Source organism: Zootoca vivipara, chromosome 6 (genome assembly GCF_963506605.1).
Source record: "Zootoca vivipara chromosome 6, rZooViv1.1, whole genome shotgun sequence".
Classification (NCBI taxonomy): domain Eukaryota; kingdom Metazoa; phylum Chordata; class Lepidosauria; order Squamata; family Lacertidae; genus Zootoca; species Zootoca vivipara.
The window spans coordinates 92,088,784-92,107,200 of NC_083281.1; the positions used below are offsets into that span (position 1 = coordinate 92,088,784).

Here is an 18,417-nt window from a genome sequence, read left to right on the forward strand (position 1 = left end):
ATGAAGAAGAGAAGAACAGAGAAAGCAGCAGCCCTTTAGGATCCCAAAGATTCCTATTGCCTGGGGTGCAAAACAACCTACTCATCAGTCCCAGACACGATTTCGCTCAGTGGCTAAAAACACTTGAAAGGCAGGAGTGGCCAGAAATTGCTTTAAAGTTTTGCCAGCTTGTTTTGCTTTGCTGCTTTTCTCTCAGGAATTAGAATGGCTTTCTTTCTTTCTTTCTTTCTTTCTTTCTTTCTTTCTTTCTTTCTTTCTTTCTTTCTTTCTTTCTTTCTTTCTTTCTTTCTTTCTTTCTTTCTTTCTTTCTTTCTTCCTCCTCCTCCTCCTCCTCCTCCTCCTCTTCTTCTTCTTCTTCTTCTTCTTCTTCTTCTTCTTCTTCTTCTTCTTCTTCTTCTTCTTCTTCTTCTTCTTCTTCTTCTTCTTCTTCTTCTTCTTCTTCTTCTTCCTCCTCCTCCTCCTCCTCCTCCTCCTCCTCCTCCTCCTCCTCCTCCTCCTCCTCCTCCTCCTCCTCCTCCTCCTCCTCCTCCTCCTCCTCCTTCTTCTTCTTCTTCTTCTTCTTCTTCTCCTCCTCCTCCTCCTCCTCCTCCTCCTCCTCCTCCTCCTCCTCCTCCTCCTCCTCCTCCTCCTCCTCCTCCTCCTCTTCTTCTTTGAAAACTCACAGTCCTCCACCATAAGCGGGGTCTACCCTTAGGTGCCGTGGACTTTCCTAATGTCCTGGGGCTCAGCCAAGGCCCCATTTGGCCACCTGCTGCCACTAAACCATGCAAACGGGATCCATGGGAGCTGAGCTAGCTAGATTCTCATGAGTCAGAGATGGAGAAATACTTGTTTTTCTTAAGGTTTCACATCCTAAACAGAATCGCTTAGCATTGCTGCGCCTTCCACATTCTCACCGAAGCCATCTTGTCCTGGGAACTTGGAAGACATTTTTGATACTATCTGGATTCTGGTAACACTCCTGTCCTCTGCTTCCGCCCTAGAGTACGGCCATATATTGCATGGGGGTTTGGTTCCAAGAATTCTGTGTATACACCAAAATCAGGTATACTTAAAACCATGTATACCTCTGCGGCTTAGTGGGTGAGGGGGTGTGGGGTGTGGAGAGACAATCCACTCCACTCCCAGAGCCAGCACACTGAGGGAGGTCTTGCCTCCCAAGCAAGGCGGAGAGCTTAAAAGCTACTTATGAGCTGGGTGCCTGCACAATACAAGCTTTTAAGCTCTGCCTTGCTTGGATCTAGGGCTTGTTTCAATGCTCTACCCTCGGCGTTGTTAACTGGTAGATATCTCCAGATTCCGGTAGAACAGAGACTATGTCCTTGTGATAACAAGGAGATTCAATCTATAAGTCATGTCCTCCTCCATTGCACATTGTATCGAGACATGAGGAAGGAATTAATCGATCCCTTGTTAAAAAACTTACCAGGCCGCTCAACAGAAACGCTTACTAGATACCTACTAGAGGATTTTAATCCAGAGTGCACTAAGAATGTAGCTAAATTCTGTTACTACGCGTCAAGACTAAGACACGCCGTGACATCAATCAGTAACAATGATAAAGCCGCCTATTAATTCTCAGCGGATAATAGTTAAAGGGAACTATCCCTCATTAAATTTTAACCCAATTTTAATTTAAAATAGGATTGTGAAACAGTATTGTTCAAAGATGATATTCAAGAACTATCTATTTTATGTATTATTGGTTTTCTTTTTCTTTTTTGCTGGTCTATAATCGTAATAAAGATATTATTATGGTGCCTTGCTTGGATTTAACTTTGACAGTTCCAACCACCTTGCCTTCAACTGCTTATGGTTGAAACTGCAAGTTAAATGCATGTAAGATGTGACCATGCAGTACTCTGGTCCAGTTGGAGATACCAGGCAGTTCTTAGGATCTTTTGCCATACTGAGCTTCTCTGGGAGAGGTTTAGACTAGTAAACCCTTCTAGCTTTCAATGTGCACTGCAGTTGATGGTTTTTTAATACAGTACCTGAAAATATTCCACCATGCACTTGGAGTCTTTGAACCATGACCATAGACGAACTGAGAACGGATACAGTATCTTCCACTACAAATCACCAGCATACCAAACTTTGCTGCCCTTAATAAATTTTTCCATTCCACACTGTATCGTTTTCCATGAAGTCTTGAGCAGCACAAGCAAGGTAGATAAAGGCAGGTCAGGCTATATCCCCTGTCTCAAGCATGGCAGTTATTTTATGAGATTCCACTCGTGTCTGCTTTGGCTGCTGTTCCAGAAACCAGAAAACATTGGATGATCAAAGCAAGCTGGAGTTTAAAACCAGCAGAGAGTCTGGGAGTTTTAATTTCCTTTGTATTAGACCAGATTGTTTCAGTTATATGTATTTTTAAAACCCTGTACCTATACGTGATAAAATGAATGATAGACAGCAACTTCCATGCCGCAGAGAAAAATTTGCCCTGTGGAAGCTATGCCAACTGGCTCTTCTGTAGGCTTCAAAATAAGAGACCTCTATTTATTGAGGTTCTGTCTGCCTACAGAAAACAATGAAGAAATCCAGGATTTTAGCACAGCTGTGCTAAAATCGGGCAACAACAGCTCATTGCCACCACTCCAGCAAAAGGGAGCAGCAAATAAAGGTGTTGTCTTGTCGTTGAGTGGGAACCTGGAAATTCCATTTCCAGACAAAGAATTTAACTAGTTACTTCCCCAACCTGGTGCCCTCCAGATGTTTTGGACTCCAACTCCCATCAGCCCCAGCTAGCATGATCATGTTAGGAGATACTGAGAGTTGTAGTCAAAAACATTTGGAAGACACTCAGCAGTAATAAGTCCCCCTTGTGATGTCCTTTCTTATCTACAGAAGTCATCTATGTTCTGTCCTGGATTCCAGATGGGGCAGAACTTTACCCCATCGCCCACCTGCATGCATGTTTCTGCTTCATGTGTTAATACAATCTGCATTATTTCGAGCAACAATTTAATACAGCAACCATTCTTGGTCTTCAGACTGTTTTCACAGACATTGAGGAAGCAACTGGAAAATGCCTCCAGTGTGTATCCTATAAGATTTCCAACTTTGAAAGCTAATTTGTGTTCAGTGGTGTCCTGCCAACTGTTGTTTTCTCTGTTTCTCCAGCTGGCAACAATGCTATAAGCAAAACTTTTGGCCTTTATGGTTTCTCTGGCATATTTTAGGCCACACTCGATTTGAAATTTCTACAGATTTACCTAGGTTTTGGTTGAAATAAACAACAATTATAAGGCCTTTATAAAAGCCCAGGAGGAGGACAAAAGTGTTTGAGCATACAGTTTGAGTGTTGCAAGATGTCAATGAGCAAAATTGTTGTTGTTTAGTCATTCAGTCGTGTCTGACTCTTCATGACCCCATGGACCAGAGCACACCAGGCACTCCTGTCTTCCACTGCCTCCCGCAGTTTGGTCAAACTCATGTTGGTGGCTTCAAGAACACTGTCCAACCATCTCGTCCTCTGTCGTCCCCTTCTCCTTGTGCCCTCCATTTTTGTGCCCTCCATCTTTCTCCTTGTGCCCTCCATCAGGGTCTTTTCCAGGGAGTCTTTTCTTCTCATGAGGTGGCCAAAGTATTGGAGCCTCAGCTTCAGGATCTGTCCTTCCAGTGAGCACTCAGGGCTGATTTCCTTCAGAATGGATAGGTTTGATCTTCTTGCAGTCCATGGGACTCTCAAGAGTCTCCTCCAGCACCATAATTCAAAAGCATCAATTCTTTGGCAATCAGCCTTCTTTATGGTCCAACTCTCACTTCCATACATCACTACTGGGGAAACCATAGCTTTAACTATACGGACCTTTGTAGGCAAGGTGATGTCTCTGCTTTTTAAGATGCTGTCTAGGTATGGCAAGTTCTTAAAGAAATGGGAGTGCCTGATCATCTCATCTGTCTCCTGAGAAATCTCTATGTGGGACAAGAAGCTACAGTTAGAACTGGACATGGAACAACTGATTGGTTCAACATTGGGAAAGGAGTACAACAAGGTTGTATATTGTCTCCTTGCTTATTTAACATATGCAGAATTCATCATGCAAAAGGCTGGACTGGATGAATCCCAAGCCGGAATTAAGATTGCCGGAAGAAATATCAACAACCTCAGATATGCTGATGGCACAACCTTGATGGCAGAAAGTGAGGAGGAATTAAAGAACCTTTTAATGAGGGTGAAAGAGGAGAGCGCAAAATATGGTCTGAAGCTCAACATAAAAAAAAACTAAGATCATGGCCACTGGTCCTATCACCTCCTGGCAAATAGAAGGGGAAGAAATGGAGGCAGTGAGATATTTTACTTTCTTGGGCTCCATGATCACTGCAGATGGTGACAGCAGTCACAAAATTAAAAGACATCTGCTTCTTAGGAGAAAAGCAATGAGCAAAATACATGTGTTTAAAGCCACCTTTCCCAGCTTGTTGGGAATGGATGAACCATCAATATTTGTTTCTCTCAGCTGCTCGTTTTTCCAACCTCAGCTTCTCGTTTTTCCAACCTTCCAACCTTCCATTCACCCGCCTTTGACATCAGTTTTTGATCTTTTTCTTAAAAAAATTTTAAAGGTCCAGACAAAAAAAAACCATGCAATTTCTTTCACATTACTTCTGAGATATGCATTTCATGCAAGTCATTTCCCCTAAATATAAAGTGGCTTCATACATTGCTTTCACAAAAATGTGTGCAATTATGTATGTATGTATGTGCTTCAGAAATTTGGAGAAGTGGGGATTTTGAATGATAGCTATGTCTTAGTTCCCCTGTTGGCTTGGGGAAGGGCAAATGAGGTGGCTTCACATTCAATTGCAAACAAATTTCTTCCCGAATCCTGCAGTATGGTTCCTTCCACTTGTTTGGGACTACAACTCACATCAGCCCCAGCAAGCATAGCTGAAGGGCAGCAGCTTCTGAAGGGCACCATCTTGGGAAATGTTGCTTTAAATTCTTTGGCCAAAGTCCAAAGGGCTCTGCTTCAGCAAACTTTCATCTGAAGAATAACTTCTAGGCCAGCTGCATGTGCTGGATCCTCAGGGTATCGTGCCAGCCTCTGAAGTCTTCAGGTGTCCTTTCCTTAATGGTTAATGATAGCTTTTTGTTTGTTAAATTCTAAATTATCTAACAAATGTACTTTAAAAAAAGAAATCTGTTACACGTTCTTCCTAGGCAGTAACCAGAGCCTCCTTAGTTTCAGCAAGGTTGCCTCTAGTCTGTATTCTGACCCCAAAATGTAATTGATTAGTGCACTACAGCAGGCGATTAATTAATCCAGCCTTCTTGAAATGGGCTGAAAACCTGCCATCTAAACACATGCAAACGTACTTTCTTTTTTTTAAAAAGAAAAGAACACGATCAGGTTGTCTGCCATGTTTGTGCAGGCAACATTTGGAAAGTTGCGAATGTTGCTCTCTATAGTCCTGTTAACCTTCGTAAGGGTGAAACTACCTTAGTTGACAAGTTTTCCCTGAGTGAAGAGTTCATGATTTAGAGCAGTGATGGCCAAACTTGGTTCTCCAGCTGTTTTGGGACTACAGTTCCCATCATCCTTGACCAGTGGTCCTGTTAGCTAGGGATGATGGGAGTTGTAGTCCCAAGACAGCTGGAGGGCCAAGTTTGGCCATCACTGGTTTAGAGTAATTCCAAAACCATCAAGCTGCATAATGTTAACTTAGCCTCCCCCAACCTGATGCCTTCCAGTTGTTTTCTGCTGCAGCTTTCATCAGCCTCAGCCAAAACATCTGGAGAGCACCAGGTTGGGGAGGGCTGCTTTAGAACATCTGGCAACATGGTATGCCTTGCAAACATGAGCAGATGTGGTACAGTAGGGTTGTTTCTGATGGTTCCAAAAGTCTAAAAATAGCAGCCGTGGTTTTTTTAAAAAATCAATAGAAAATGTTCTTTAATATTTATTTTACAGCAACAAGACTTTAGACATTTATTCATGAGCAAGATATTTTCAAAGCTGGAGTAAAGGTTTCCTACTGCAGTTTGCTGCATTTGAGCCCATTCTGCATTTAATTGAAAACAATTATGGAGCCTCTGGCCTCCTTCCCTGGGCTACTTTCTCATTTGAGAACCGAGAGCTGCTCACACTCTGCATCTCCTCTGCTTAAGGGTGTAGATGCTCTTGAAAAGACCTGGGCAGAGATTGGACCAGCCATCCTCCCCTGGAGTCTCTCCTGAATATTCACTTCTGAGCAACAAGGTTCAAGGGGAGTGTTGATAAGCTGTGGGGGAATGCCCAGGAGATCTACAAGGATGATAAACAACCTAGAAGAAAAAGCTTAAGGAATTGCATGTGTTTAGCCTAGAGGAAAGTAGATTGAGCAAGATAGGAGAGAGATCTTGGCAAGTGTTTGCTGGCCAAATGAGCTGAGGAAGGGCCAGAGTGGTCCTTATCCAGCACTGATTAAAACCCAGTAAGCTTCTTTCCTCCCAAAACTGTTTAAAGAAGACAACCCCAGAATCAGGCACATTTAGCTGACAAAAGTCTTTGCTTCATCTGTTTAGTTAAGAAGACTCTTTTGCTGAGTCATCTTTGCAGGGATTTATTGAAATTTAAAGCAAAAGTATTTTTTAAAAACCTGATCAAGGGGGTAGAGCGCCTCCCCCATGAGGAAAGGACGCGGCGTTTGGGACTTTTTTGTTGAGAGAGAAAAGGCAAGGAAGAGGTGACATGATAGAAGTTGGTTAAATTAGGCACGGTGTGGAGAAATAAATCAGGTTTTAGTGGATTCTCACCAGCCCCATCCCATGTCCCCCTGTGATGCTGGGTCTGATGGGAATTACTTTAGCAAGACCTGTCAGTTCCAGTGGGATAGAGCTTTAGGGTTCGGACTAGGTAACAGATTAGAAGGTCTCCTACGTTGTTATTTTATTAAGCTACAACGCAGCACATCCTGCTTTTTCTAGTCAAGGACTGCACAGACAGGGAAGCTAGGGTCTTGATCTCTGATTCTGGGGGTGGAGAATCTTGCAAGATAAACAGCATATCAGAAATCTTGGAGAAGGCCTCTAGGTCAGGGAAGAGAACATTCTTTGCATGGCAGAATGTCTCATTGCCTGGATGAACATCGGAAGCTGCCTTATCCCCAGTCAGATTGCTAGATTAGTATTTTCCATACTTTCCAGGGATTCAGGTGGTGGTGTTATCTTCCTAAGTGCTAACTGAAGATGTACTGGGAGGGAGGAATGGCCTGACACAGCTTTCTCCATTCATTCATTCATTCATTCATTCATTCATGCATGTCCACTGTCCATTGACTGCAGTCTCAAGTGAAGAGTGATTCCTTGCATGTGTGAATGTGCCTCCACAGATCGAGCACCACAGATAGAACGTCAATATCTCTGGGATAGCCCAAAGTAACATGAAATGTTTCAGGTGCAGAATCGCCAGGCATCTGGCCTTGACTCGGAGGACTTCCTGGTGATGTAGTATCCTTAAAGTTATCAACTCCTTAGAAAAAGAAGAGGAGCAGCTCAGGGTTCCCTACATTGCCTCCAACACAATGCTTGTCAATGTGTGACTACATGGGTGGTGGCAGAACACACACTCGGCACACAAAAGTTCCCAGTTCCCAGCTTTAGCAGAGGCCTTTCTGCCCAAGGCTCTGGAGAACCGTAGCCGGTCTCTGCTGCCGAGCTAGAGAGATCGGTGCTCCGACTCAAGAGCCTGGTGTGTTTGCTGGCTAGTCCTCAAGTGCTGAGCCATCGACATGTATGCATGTCTGAACCTACACCGAAACCCCCACCTCCTCAACACGCCAGGATCAGCAAAGCTCTTGATTGCTACCTTAGGTCAGAAGCAGCCTCCCTATGTGGCCATTCTGCCACCCCACCCCCCACTTTTGTTATTTTAGCTGTCTGGCTCTTTAAAACCAAAGCCGCTGAACTGAACTCTGGCCAAACCTAATTTTGTCTGCTTATCCCAAAAGCCTGATGACACCAGTGAGGAATGGCTCAGAAATATTAGCTGGTCTCTGGAAGCGAATAGTCTATACTTGAGATGAAATTTGGAAGCAACGTGATATAATTCCTTCGAAGAGCATTTTCCTAACTTGGAGAAACAGCAGGGGCGAGGCACTCCAGAAAGAGATAGGGGCTGCCTTCCGATGAACCTACACACTATGTATGATTGGGAGATGGGACAAACTCTGTTTTGGCATGCTCCTCCCTCTCCATCGGCACACCTGAACAGTTTACGTCCTAGTTTGAGCAAAGTGCTGTTTCCAATTGCAAACCAAGTTCTCAAGCCAGGGTTTGTGATCCTGTTTTGCAGTTCTGATTTGAAGGCGTGAAGTCTGGTTTGATCAAGCCCTGGTTTGCTGCAAAAGGTGTAACAACAAACTATGGGTTGACCCCGTTGTGTAACAGGAGGAGAGAGCGCATGAGCACAGCTCTGGTTCATGATCCTCAAGTCCAAATCATGCATTGTTGGAATGCAACTGATATTTAGCAAATAAAGTGTCTGTGGCCCTGATTTCTTAGGCTGATAAATGAAGGGAAAGTTCAATTTGTTATGGCTGAGCCTCAACCTCTCTCTAGCTCAGAGTTCCACGCATTTCACTGTCTTCTGATGCTCTGACCAGATCAGTGCTGCATCCTGGAGTTGCAAAACACTCAATTTTTCATATAATCATAGAATTGTAGAATTGGAAGGGACCCCAAGAGTCATCTAGTCCAACCCCCACAATACAGGAATCACAGCAAAATAATCCCTGACAGATGGCCATCCAACCTCTGTTTAAAAACCTGCAAGGAAGCAGATTGCACCGTTTTCTCAGGTAGATGGAATCTCCTTTCTTGTAATTTGAATCCATTGGTTCGGGTCCTCCCCTCTGAAGCAGCAGAGAACAAGCTTGCTCCATCTTTCATGCAGTAGCTCTTCAGCTGCTTGAAGATGGCTTTCATATCTCCTTTCGGCCTTTTTTCTAGGCTAAACACCTGCAGATCTGTGAAGCAGGAGTGTCCATGAGAATGGAGAGAGGGGCTTCTACTTTCTACTTGCTGTAGCCTTTGTTGCTTTTATTATTTTATCCAGCCTCCCTCCAAAAAACTTAAAGCACTACAGGTGGTTTCTTCTGCACCTTTACCTTCACAACAACCTTGTGGTGTAGGTTTGGGGGTGGGTGATTTATTTGGGATTTATTTATTTATTGCATTTCTAACCCAACTTTTTTCTCCAAGGAGCTCAAGGTGGCACAGGTGGCTCTCCCCCAGCTCATTTAATCCCCACAACAACCCTGTGGTGTAGGTTAGCCTGAGAGGCACTGACTCACCCAAAGTCACCCAGCGGGGATTTGAACTCAGGTCTCCCAAGTCCCGGGCCGCTATCCATAATCTCCCAGTCCTCTGTTCCCACACTGATCTTGCTCTCTTCTGCCTTCTCCTCTGCAGTCTGATGGGACGATCCTGGCCATTGCTCTGCTGATCCTTTTCCTTTTGCTGGCGCTGGCTCTGCTGTGGTGGTTCTGGCCTCTCTGCTGCACCGTGGTAAGTTTCTTCCTGCCCAACCTGGGATCCGTTCTCTCTTTAGCAGCTCCTCTGTGTGGATGGGCCAATGATTCGAGCAGCAAGGAAATAGCTCACACCAGAAACCTGCACCTGCTTGGCCAAGTGTTTTGTACGGAGCAGGGATCTCGCTTTCCTCCCATCTCAGGTGCCCCAGTTTGTGTCCCTGGGATGTCAAAGCTGGAACTCTCTCTACATCTGGGGCACAATATGAAGCAGGGCTCAGCCCCAGAAACTATTTTCCAGCCCCACTGCTACTTGGGCCTGGGCACATTCCTTGGCTCTCAGCAGGTGGGGTGGCCGGCCTGCATCTGAGCTGTACCTTCTTGAGCTCTTCGATCGGTGGAATTGGCAAGATTATAGGTGCCGCATACGGTAATACCCATTCTGCATTTGTAAAAACTCAAATCGATTCGTTTGGCAGTACCTAAACTTCGGAACTCCCTGCCTATTGAGATCAAGCACGTTATTATTTCTGGCTCCTGCTAAAAACATTTTTGTTTAGAGAAGCCTACCCAGATGCGCAGAAAGCTGATGAGAATTTTAACCTGTTTTGGAAAAAACAAATTGTATGTTTTAGATTCCATGTTGTAATTTTTCCTTGGTTTTATTGGGGTTTTAAAAATAAATTTATAGAAATTTTAATAAAATTTATATCCTGCCTTTTCCCCAGACTGGGAATCAAGGCGGCTTACATGAATTAAAACAACACAGATAAAATACATGAATCTAAGCCATGTTGGGCTTTATAGGTCATAACCAGCATTTTGAATTGTGCCCAGAAACAGCCAGGCAGCCAGGGGGGGCTGTTGTAGCAAGGGAGTTTCAGCCTCCCTTGGAGAGTTGAAGGTATTTTGAAGTTGAAGGTATCATGGTGTGTGTGTGGCAGGGGGTGGAAATTTGAAAGGGTGTTTTTTATGTGTTTGTGTGTGTATCCCAAAGCTCCAGAAGCAGCAATGGAACAACAGCAACAAAATTGTGTTTGTGTCCATGGAGGCACAGGTCAATTCTGTGTCCAGGGCAGCTGTCTATCAGCTCCATCTGGTACGCAGGCTGAGATCCTACCTGCCTGCAGACTGTTTCACCAGAGTGGTGCATGCTCTGGTTATCTCCCGCTTGGACTACTGCAATGCGCTCTACATGGGGCTACCTTTGAAGGTGACCCGGAAACTACAACTAATCCAGAATGCGGCAGCTAGACTGGTGACTGGGAGCGGCCGCCGAGACCACATAACACCGGTCTTGAAATATCTACATTGGCTCCCAGCACGTTTCCGAGCACAATTCAAAGGGTTGGTGCTGACCTTTAAAGCCCTAAATGGCCTCGGTCCAGTATACCTGAAGGAGCGTCTCCACCCCCATCGTTCTGCCCGGACGCTGAGGTCCAGTACCGAGGGCCTTCTGGCGGTTCCCTCGTTGCGAGAAGCCAAGTTGCAGGGAACCAGGCAGAGGGCCTTCTCGGTGGTGGCGCCCGCCCTGTGGAACGCCCTCCCATCAGATGTCAAAGAAAAAAACAGCTACCAGATTTTTAGAAGACATCTGAAGGCAGCCCTGTTTAGGGAGGCTTTTAATGTTTCATTGTTTTATTTCATTTTTCTGTTGTAAGCCGCCCAGAGTGGCTGGGGGAACCCAGCCAGATGGGCGGGGTATAAATTATTATTATTATTATTATTATTATTATTATTATTATTATTACTGCGTCAAAAGTGACCCCACTTTCAAGTTAAAGGAGCTGTGGTGTGCCTCCATCCTGGCATGCCTATCAGATTAATACCCTAGGGAGCATGGGCCAGGATGCACAGGCACGCAGCACCCAAGGCTGGGGTATCTGCAGAAAGCCTAGGGCAGGTCTCCCCATCCTGGGGCCCTCTGGATTTTTTTTAAAAAATATGTGCCATCAGCCACAGCAAGCACAGCTGGTGGTTGTCTAAAACTTCTAGAGGGCACCAAGTTGGACTTGGAGTAGTATCTGGGCAGACACCATGGTGAGTTACTGTTTACTAAATTGTTGCACTTCTCCAGAAATCTGTTTGCTGTGCAGTTCCTTAGGAGCACAGAAAAAGGCACAAAATGTGGCACTGGGTTTGGGGTGCAGATTTTTAAGCATGTTTCTAGACCTCATGATTAGAACAGGAGGCATGAAAGTGCTGGGCAGTGCCTGTGGACCTATCTGGATGCAGATTGGAATGATGATGATGAGCCAGGGTGGTACAGTCCTTAGATGCTCAGGTTAGGACCCAGGTTCAAATCCCTACTTGGCCACTCAGCAGGTGACCTCGTGGCCAGTCAGTCCCTCTCAGCCTAACTGAGCATGTGTTTTAAATTAAACGGAAAATGTTCCCACCCAGCTGTGCTCCAGGCGAGATAAATGGCCAGCGTCATTTGGGGGCTGGGGATAATTAAATTCACCGACTTCAGTGGAGGAGTGCCATGGATTTTTTTTCTGGACCAAATGGTCTTCCTGGCAAACGCCCATCGATAAACATAGTTTCCAAATGCATCATTGTTTAGGATTCTCCAGTGTGTTCTGTCGAAGAAAGGATGAAAGATTGCGCTCATCACTCCAATTTACAGTAAATGTGGTGATGTCAAACCGAGGTCAGTTAGACATTTAGTGTGTGTGTTCTGGCTCAGGCAGAAATCTCCCCCATCTTTCATTTCGGCAGGTGTCATAAGCAGGTGGAGCAATGAGAGACAGGGGCCCCATCCAGACATGCAACAGAATGAGATGTTAGACTCCTGAACTGGCAGTTTGGCCTGTGCCACTTAAGACTTCAAGAGGGTGGGGAGGGGGGGGGATGCTGTTTTTAGCACATCAGGAAGGGAGCTTCTAGCCTAGTTCATTGCACTCCTGGCAATGCTCCTTTTCCACTTGGCAGCAGTTTCTCTTCTTTTTAAATGTGGGGGAGAATTAAAATATTGTTGTGCGGCATCCCGATCTCCGAGCAGTGAGAGACTCCAGTGGTTCCAGGTGCTCATTCAGGGTTTGGTTTCCTTGGAATGAAGGTCAACGGAGACTGCAGTGTCTTTAGGCTATATGGTTTTATTTACACATCTACAGTATAGAAGATGAGCATAGGAAGAAGGGGCTCACAGCATTAGCACCCCATCAGATATTGCCTCGCTATGAGTCACAGCTTTGGATCCTGCACAGATTAAGTGCCTCCTGTTTCCAGGGTGCTGCCAGCTCAGCACACACTCTCTGGATATTGTTCTCATACCTAGCAGCTAGTTTAAGGTGGTTGTGGAAGAAAGCCGCCTCCCATTAGCCTGGAGGGCACCATCACTTAGTTGTAGCTCCTGCAACTTGGCTCCTTCTTTTGGGATGTTGATCTGCAGCACGGACTGTCCTAGTGGCACATTCCAAGGCCTCCCCATTTCAACCTCACCCTTCTCTAGCATGTGCAGACCAGAGTTCCCTTTAGCTGAACTCCTGAGGTTCTGCTTTTCTGTTGTTAGCTGGGAGCGGAATTGCAACAGAGCAGGAGTGAGCAACCTGCAACCCTGCCAAGGACACAACTTGTGCTGGGGAGTCCAACAAACATAAGAGCTTCCTGGATCAGGCCAGTGGCCCATCTACTCCAGCGTCCTGTCCTCACAATGGCCAACCAAAGGGACATCATTTGCACACTCTTGTCTAAAGGACATGGTGGAAAGAAACTAATGTGACGAAATTTCAATAGGGACAAATGTAAGGCTCTGCACTGACGCAGGACTAACCTGCTCCACAATTACAGGTTGGGGATGTGCAAAGGATCTAGGGGTCTTAGTAGATCACAAGCTTAACATGGGTCAGTAGTGTGATGCAGCAGCAGAAAAGGGCAATGCAATTCTAGGCTGCATCAAAAAAAAAGAGTGTCAAGATCAAGGGCCTCATTTGGAGTCCTGTGTTGAGTTTGAGAAGGATATTGACAAGTTGGAAGGTGTGCAGAGGAAGGCAACCAAGAGGATCAAGGGTCTGGGAACCAAGCCTTATGAGGAACGGTTGAGGGACTTGGGGATGTTTAGCCTGGAGAAGAGAAGACTGAGATGTGAAAGGATAGCTGTCTTCAAATATGCGAAGGGCTGTCCCAGGGAAGATGGAGCCAACTTGTTTTCTGCTGCTCAAGAGAAGGGGACCAGAACCAATGGATTCAAATGACAAGAAAAGTGATTCTGACTAAACCTTAGGAAGAACTTTCTGATGGTAAGAGCTGTTTGACTGTGGAATGGACTGTCTCAGAAGGTGGTAGATTCTGCTTTATTGGAAGTCTTTAAACGGAGCTTGGATGGCCATCTCCCAGGGGTTCTTTACCCGTGATTCCTGCCGTGCAGGGGGTTGGACTAGATGTCCCTTTGAAGCCCCTTCCAATTCTATGATTCTATGAAAGCAACACTCCAAATGCCGTACTTCTCATGGAAACGTCTGGTGATGAGAGAAGTAATGTTGGATCCGTTTGGGAAAATTTGGTTCTCACCCTGGACTTTAATTAACCCAAAGGATCTGAAATGTTGGAGGAAAGAGGAATGTAAGAATAACTGAAGGATGTTTGATTATTATTGAGGATGAAGCTGGAGATGAAACACAGATGCTCAGCTGTAACCCCCAAGGAACAATTACAGTGGAACTTACACATTTTCCCATCAGTGTGGAGGAAATAATGAGGTTCAGAATGGTTTGACAGCCACCCTTTCCAACCATGGAGTTAATGACAAGCATTGTTTCTTTGGCCTATTAGAATGCTTTCCAAAAAATAACATTGCTTGATTATTATAATGTTAAGCGAAGGAACATAAGAGGAAAGTTGTGAGAAATAATCTTAGCAACATGCGCACAGTGGAAACAGCACCAGGCAACCCAGTGGAAAGTTTTCTTTTGCAAACTTTCATTGGAATGAGTTGCAGAAGAGCTTAGCAACGGCTAGATTCCTAGGTTAAGAGCAGAAGACGAACCTGCTGGATCAAGCCAAGGACCCATCTAGTCCAGCATCCTGTTCTCACAGCGGCCAACCAGATGCCTGTGGGAATCCAGGGAGCAGAACATGAGCACAAGAACCCTCTCCCATCCCATGGCTTTCTGCAACTGATATTCAGAAGCATTGCTGCCTCTGACTGTGCAGGTAGAGCATAGCCATCACGCCTGGGAGTTCCTGATATCCTCCTCCTCCATGAATTTGTCTAATCCTTTTTTAAAGCCATCCAAGATAGTAGCTATCACTGCGCCCTGTGGCAGTGAGTTCCATTGGTTAACTATGCGCTGCATGAAGAAGTATCCACCATGAGATTTGTTGTTTTTAGCCTAGCTTTTTTGGTTGTTTCTGTGAATGGAATTTGTCTCTCCCTGTTGAAGCTAAATGGGCGAGACGTTACAGGGCAACACCTACTGCATTTGGCTTCGCTCAGTGACCCAATGTGCTTTGCTGCTGCTGCTGCTGCTGCTGCTGCTCCCATTCTTTAAGCCATCAGCTCATAGCATGGTGCTTGCCGTTCATTCTATCGAGCAGTAGAAACAAAGAAACAGAAAAAAGGAAAGGAAAATGTCTGGTTTTAATCTCAGTCCCCCTCTGTGGCAGGGGTGGACACAGGGCGGTATATGTTTCATGTTAAACAAAGCTGTCCATGTATACATTTTTCACTCTTGGAGCTGAAAATGAAATGCAAACATTTAGAGTGTAGACATATGGTCCTAGGACTTGGACTCCAGTGCTGCTGCCTTGGAAGAGGAGGGCTGGGACATCGCAGAGCCTTCCCCTGGCCCCTCTCCACAAGAGCCTAAAAGCAGACCCCGGTTGAGCAAGGCACAAACAGTACGGACACATTCACAAGACAGTACGAAGAAGCAGATTCTCTTAACAATATCCTTTCACACTCTCTTTTTACAGTTTTTGCATCTCTTGACATGTAGGCCATCTGTCAAAGCATATCCTATCCAGTACAACAGCTAGTCAATGCTCCTAGACCCTCTCCTCCACCATCAATTTTATCTAAACCCTTCTACAGCTATGCAAACTGGAAGCCAACATGACATATTGTAGCAGTGAGTTCCATCCATTAACTTGTTGGATTTTTTGAATAGTCAAGTTACTTTAGAGCCGGTCTAATGTAAATACTGTCTGTTTAAGAGAAACAGGTGCCGGTGTTTCTGTTAATTGCTCACAGGCGTGGGCTCTGCTTTTTGTATATAAGGCTCTGCTAGAAAGCCTTCTGTATCTCTTAGTTAGATCTTTCAGTTTGATTCATCTCGTAGTAGATCACTCTCTCAGTTGTTCTTAGTTTAAGAGATTCCTTAGTTGAATCTTAGTATGATTGCTTCTTTATAATGCTAGTTTGCTGTTAATTCTTGGGTAGTTTAATGGGAGGTTTGTGGGAGGTTTTGAATGTGGGTAGATAACATTGCTAAGAGAGAAAGCATTTATCTTTAGTTTAAAGTCTCTTTAGAGTCAGTTTGTTTTTCAGTTAAAGAAACCCAACCGTTTGTATTTTCATCTGTATACTTTTACAAGTGTGCAGCTAGTAAGGGGTTTCATATAAGGGAGATAATTCCCTACGCTCTTGGTGGTGTTTTCTTAGCCAGGTCAACTTCTGACTGCGTATACTCTGCGTGAAGCGTACTTTAAAGGGCCGCTGTAAACTGGGATATATGATTTAGATTAAGCAAGTTTCAATACCCAGTTTTCTCCAATATTATTCTTATTATATATTATTATTTTCCAATACAACTATGCACTTTCTTATGTCTGTCACTGCATACACCTCTTGACATCTAACTGCCGGTAGGTTTCATCGAATGATGCTGCATTCTTACAAAAGAGGGGGGGGAGGTGGAGAAAATCCTCTTTCGGATACTCCCTTGAATGAAGAGCATGTTGAAGACACTTCAGCGGCCTCTCTCTCTCTCTGGGCACTTGTGGATTGGGCCCTGAGAGGGAGGGCGTACTCTAAGCAAAGAGTAAGGTCACCACAACTTCCATCATAGAGCTTCAATATCGTGATGACAACGTAGTGTGTGCACACTCGGAGGATGACCTCCAAACCATCCTAAATATCTTCGCAGAACCTTACAAAAAACTTGGCCCATTGCTCAACATCCAAAAACCCAAAGTACTGCACCAACAAGTGCCCCTCTGCAGCACCACAAATCCAACTCAATGGTATAACGTTGGAAAATGTCGATCACTTCTCCTGCCTGGGCAGTGGGCACAGGGCCAACATTGATGCCAAAATCCAGCATCACTTGAGCTCTGTGAGTGCAGCTTTCTCCTGATTGAAGTGCAGAGTGTTTGAGGACCAGGACAGTTGCAGGTAAACTAAAATGCTTGTTTACAAAGCTATTGTACTACCAACCTTACTGTATGCTTGTGAAACATGGACCACTTACAAACGCCATCTCCAACTCCTTGCAAGATTCCATCAACGGTGTCTCTGAAAAATTTTACATATCACTTGGGAAGACAGGCGAACTTATGCCAGTGCACTGGAAGCAAAGATCACCAGTGTCGAAGCAACAATTATTCAACATCAATTTTGTTGGACTGGTTAATGCTGTTCAGTTGCCTGATTATCGTCTTCCTATTCCGAACTTAAAAATGGAAAGCGTAATGCTGGTGGTCAACAAAAGAGGTTTCTCTCAAGGCAAATTTAAAATATAAAAAGTAGTATAAACACCGACAAATGGGAGAACATTTGGAGAACAGCCTTTACCAAAGGTGTCGTGAACTTTGAAGATGCTCAAACTCAGGATGAAAAGTGCTAAGAGGAAGGCACGTTTGGCAAACCCTCACCATGATCAACTCCCACCCAGAAACCTAGGTCCCCACTGTGGAAGGATGTGTGGATCCAGAATTGGCCTCCAAAGTCACTTAAGGACTCACTGTTAAAACCGTGTCCATGGAAGACAATCTTACTTGGCTATGAGTGATCTTCAAAGAAGACAGGTGGGCAGGCAAGGGCTTGGAGAGGAGGAGGTGGGGCCCAGAGCGTGGGCTGCACAAAATCTCAAGCCAGCGGTAGATCTGTGCAATGGTTCCCAAAGTGGGTGAGACTGCCCTGAGGGGGATTACCTTGGGGAGGGGGCAGGCTAAGAGCCAGGGGGGCAATGGAGGTGTAAACGACTATTAGACTTGAAAAGCTGGGAATCACTGGATGAGGTTAATCAGTTTTGCTGAATCAATTAAACCAAATAGTTTTAATTGAATAAATATGAAACTAATTGTTACTGCTTTGAAATTGATTGTACTATTATCTTCCTTAGTGGGTTGTGCAAACCACTATTCTGAACAATGCTTTCTGTAGGGTAGGGGGCACTTGGGGTGAGTTTATGGCCGCAGGTTTTCCAGAAAAAGTTTGGTGAATTAAACCTCCTGAAGCTCCATTGGCCTGATTTATTTTGCTCCTTCTTACATAGGGAGAGATTGAGCTCTCTGTTCCTCTCCAAGGCTGCTGCATCTGAGGTTTAGGAGAGATGCTTGTCATGCCTCTGTTTTCGCTTTCTTGCTGGATGGACTCCATGCTACCCTTGGAGAGAATCGCTGTGGCATTTGCCAGCTCCTTGCTGCGTTAGAGATGTGTGTGTGTGTGTGTGTGTGTGTGTGTGTGTGTGTGTGTGCAAGAAATAGCAGCCTCACTCACATCAGCTTTGACAGTTTCTATGGTGAAGACCCCAGACCTATTTTTCTTAATAGAAAACCCAAACAGAACCCCTCACATGCAGAGTAAAATTCTGGACTCAATTTACTTTCGTTAAATGTATTTATTTAATTTTCATCCCACCCTTCCTTCAAGGAGTGTTGGCTGGCATCTGTGTTCATTCATCCCACATTTTATCCCTATCCAGGAGAGATGGGCGGGGGACAAAGCTACAGTTGATCCTTATTGCTGTGTGCCAGGGAACAAATCAATTAGGCAAAATGTGGATTTTGTGAGTA

General features: G+C 44.9%; 1 protein-coding gene across 1 annotated transcript in view; it reads left to right on the forward strand.

Annotated features, from left to right (window-relative positions):
• The window catches only part of ANTXR1 (ANTXR cell adhesion molecule 1), a 131,715-nt gene that overhangs the window by 70,198 nt on the left and 43,100 nt on the right, over positions 1-18,417 (forward strand). Inside the window, exon 13 of the mRNA XM_035118587.2 lies at positions 9,401-9,496. Coding sequence (XP_034974478.2) covers positions 9,401-9,496 — 96 coding nt within the window. The remainder of the gene's footprint in view (positions 1-9,400; positions 9,497-18,417) is intronic.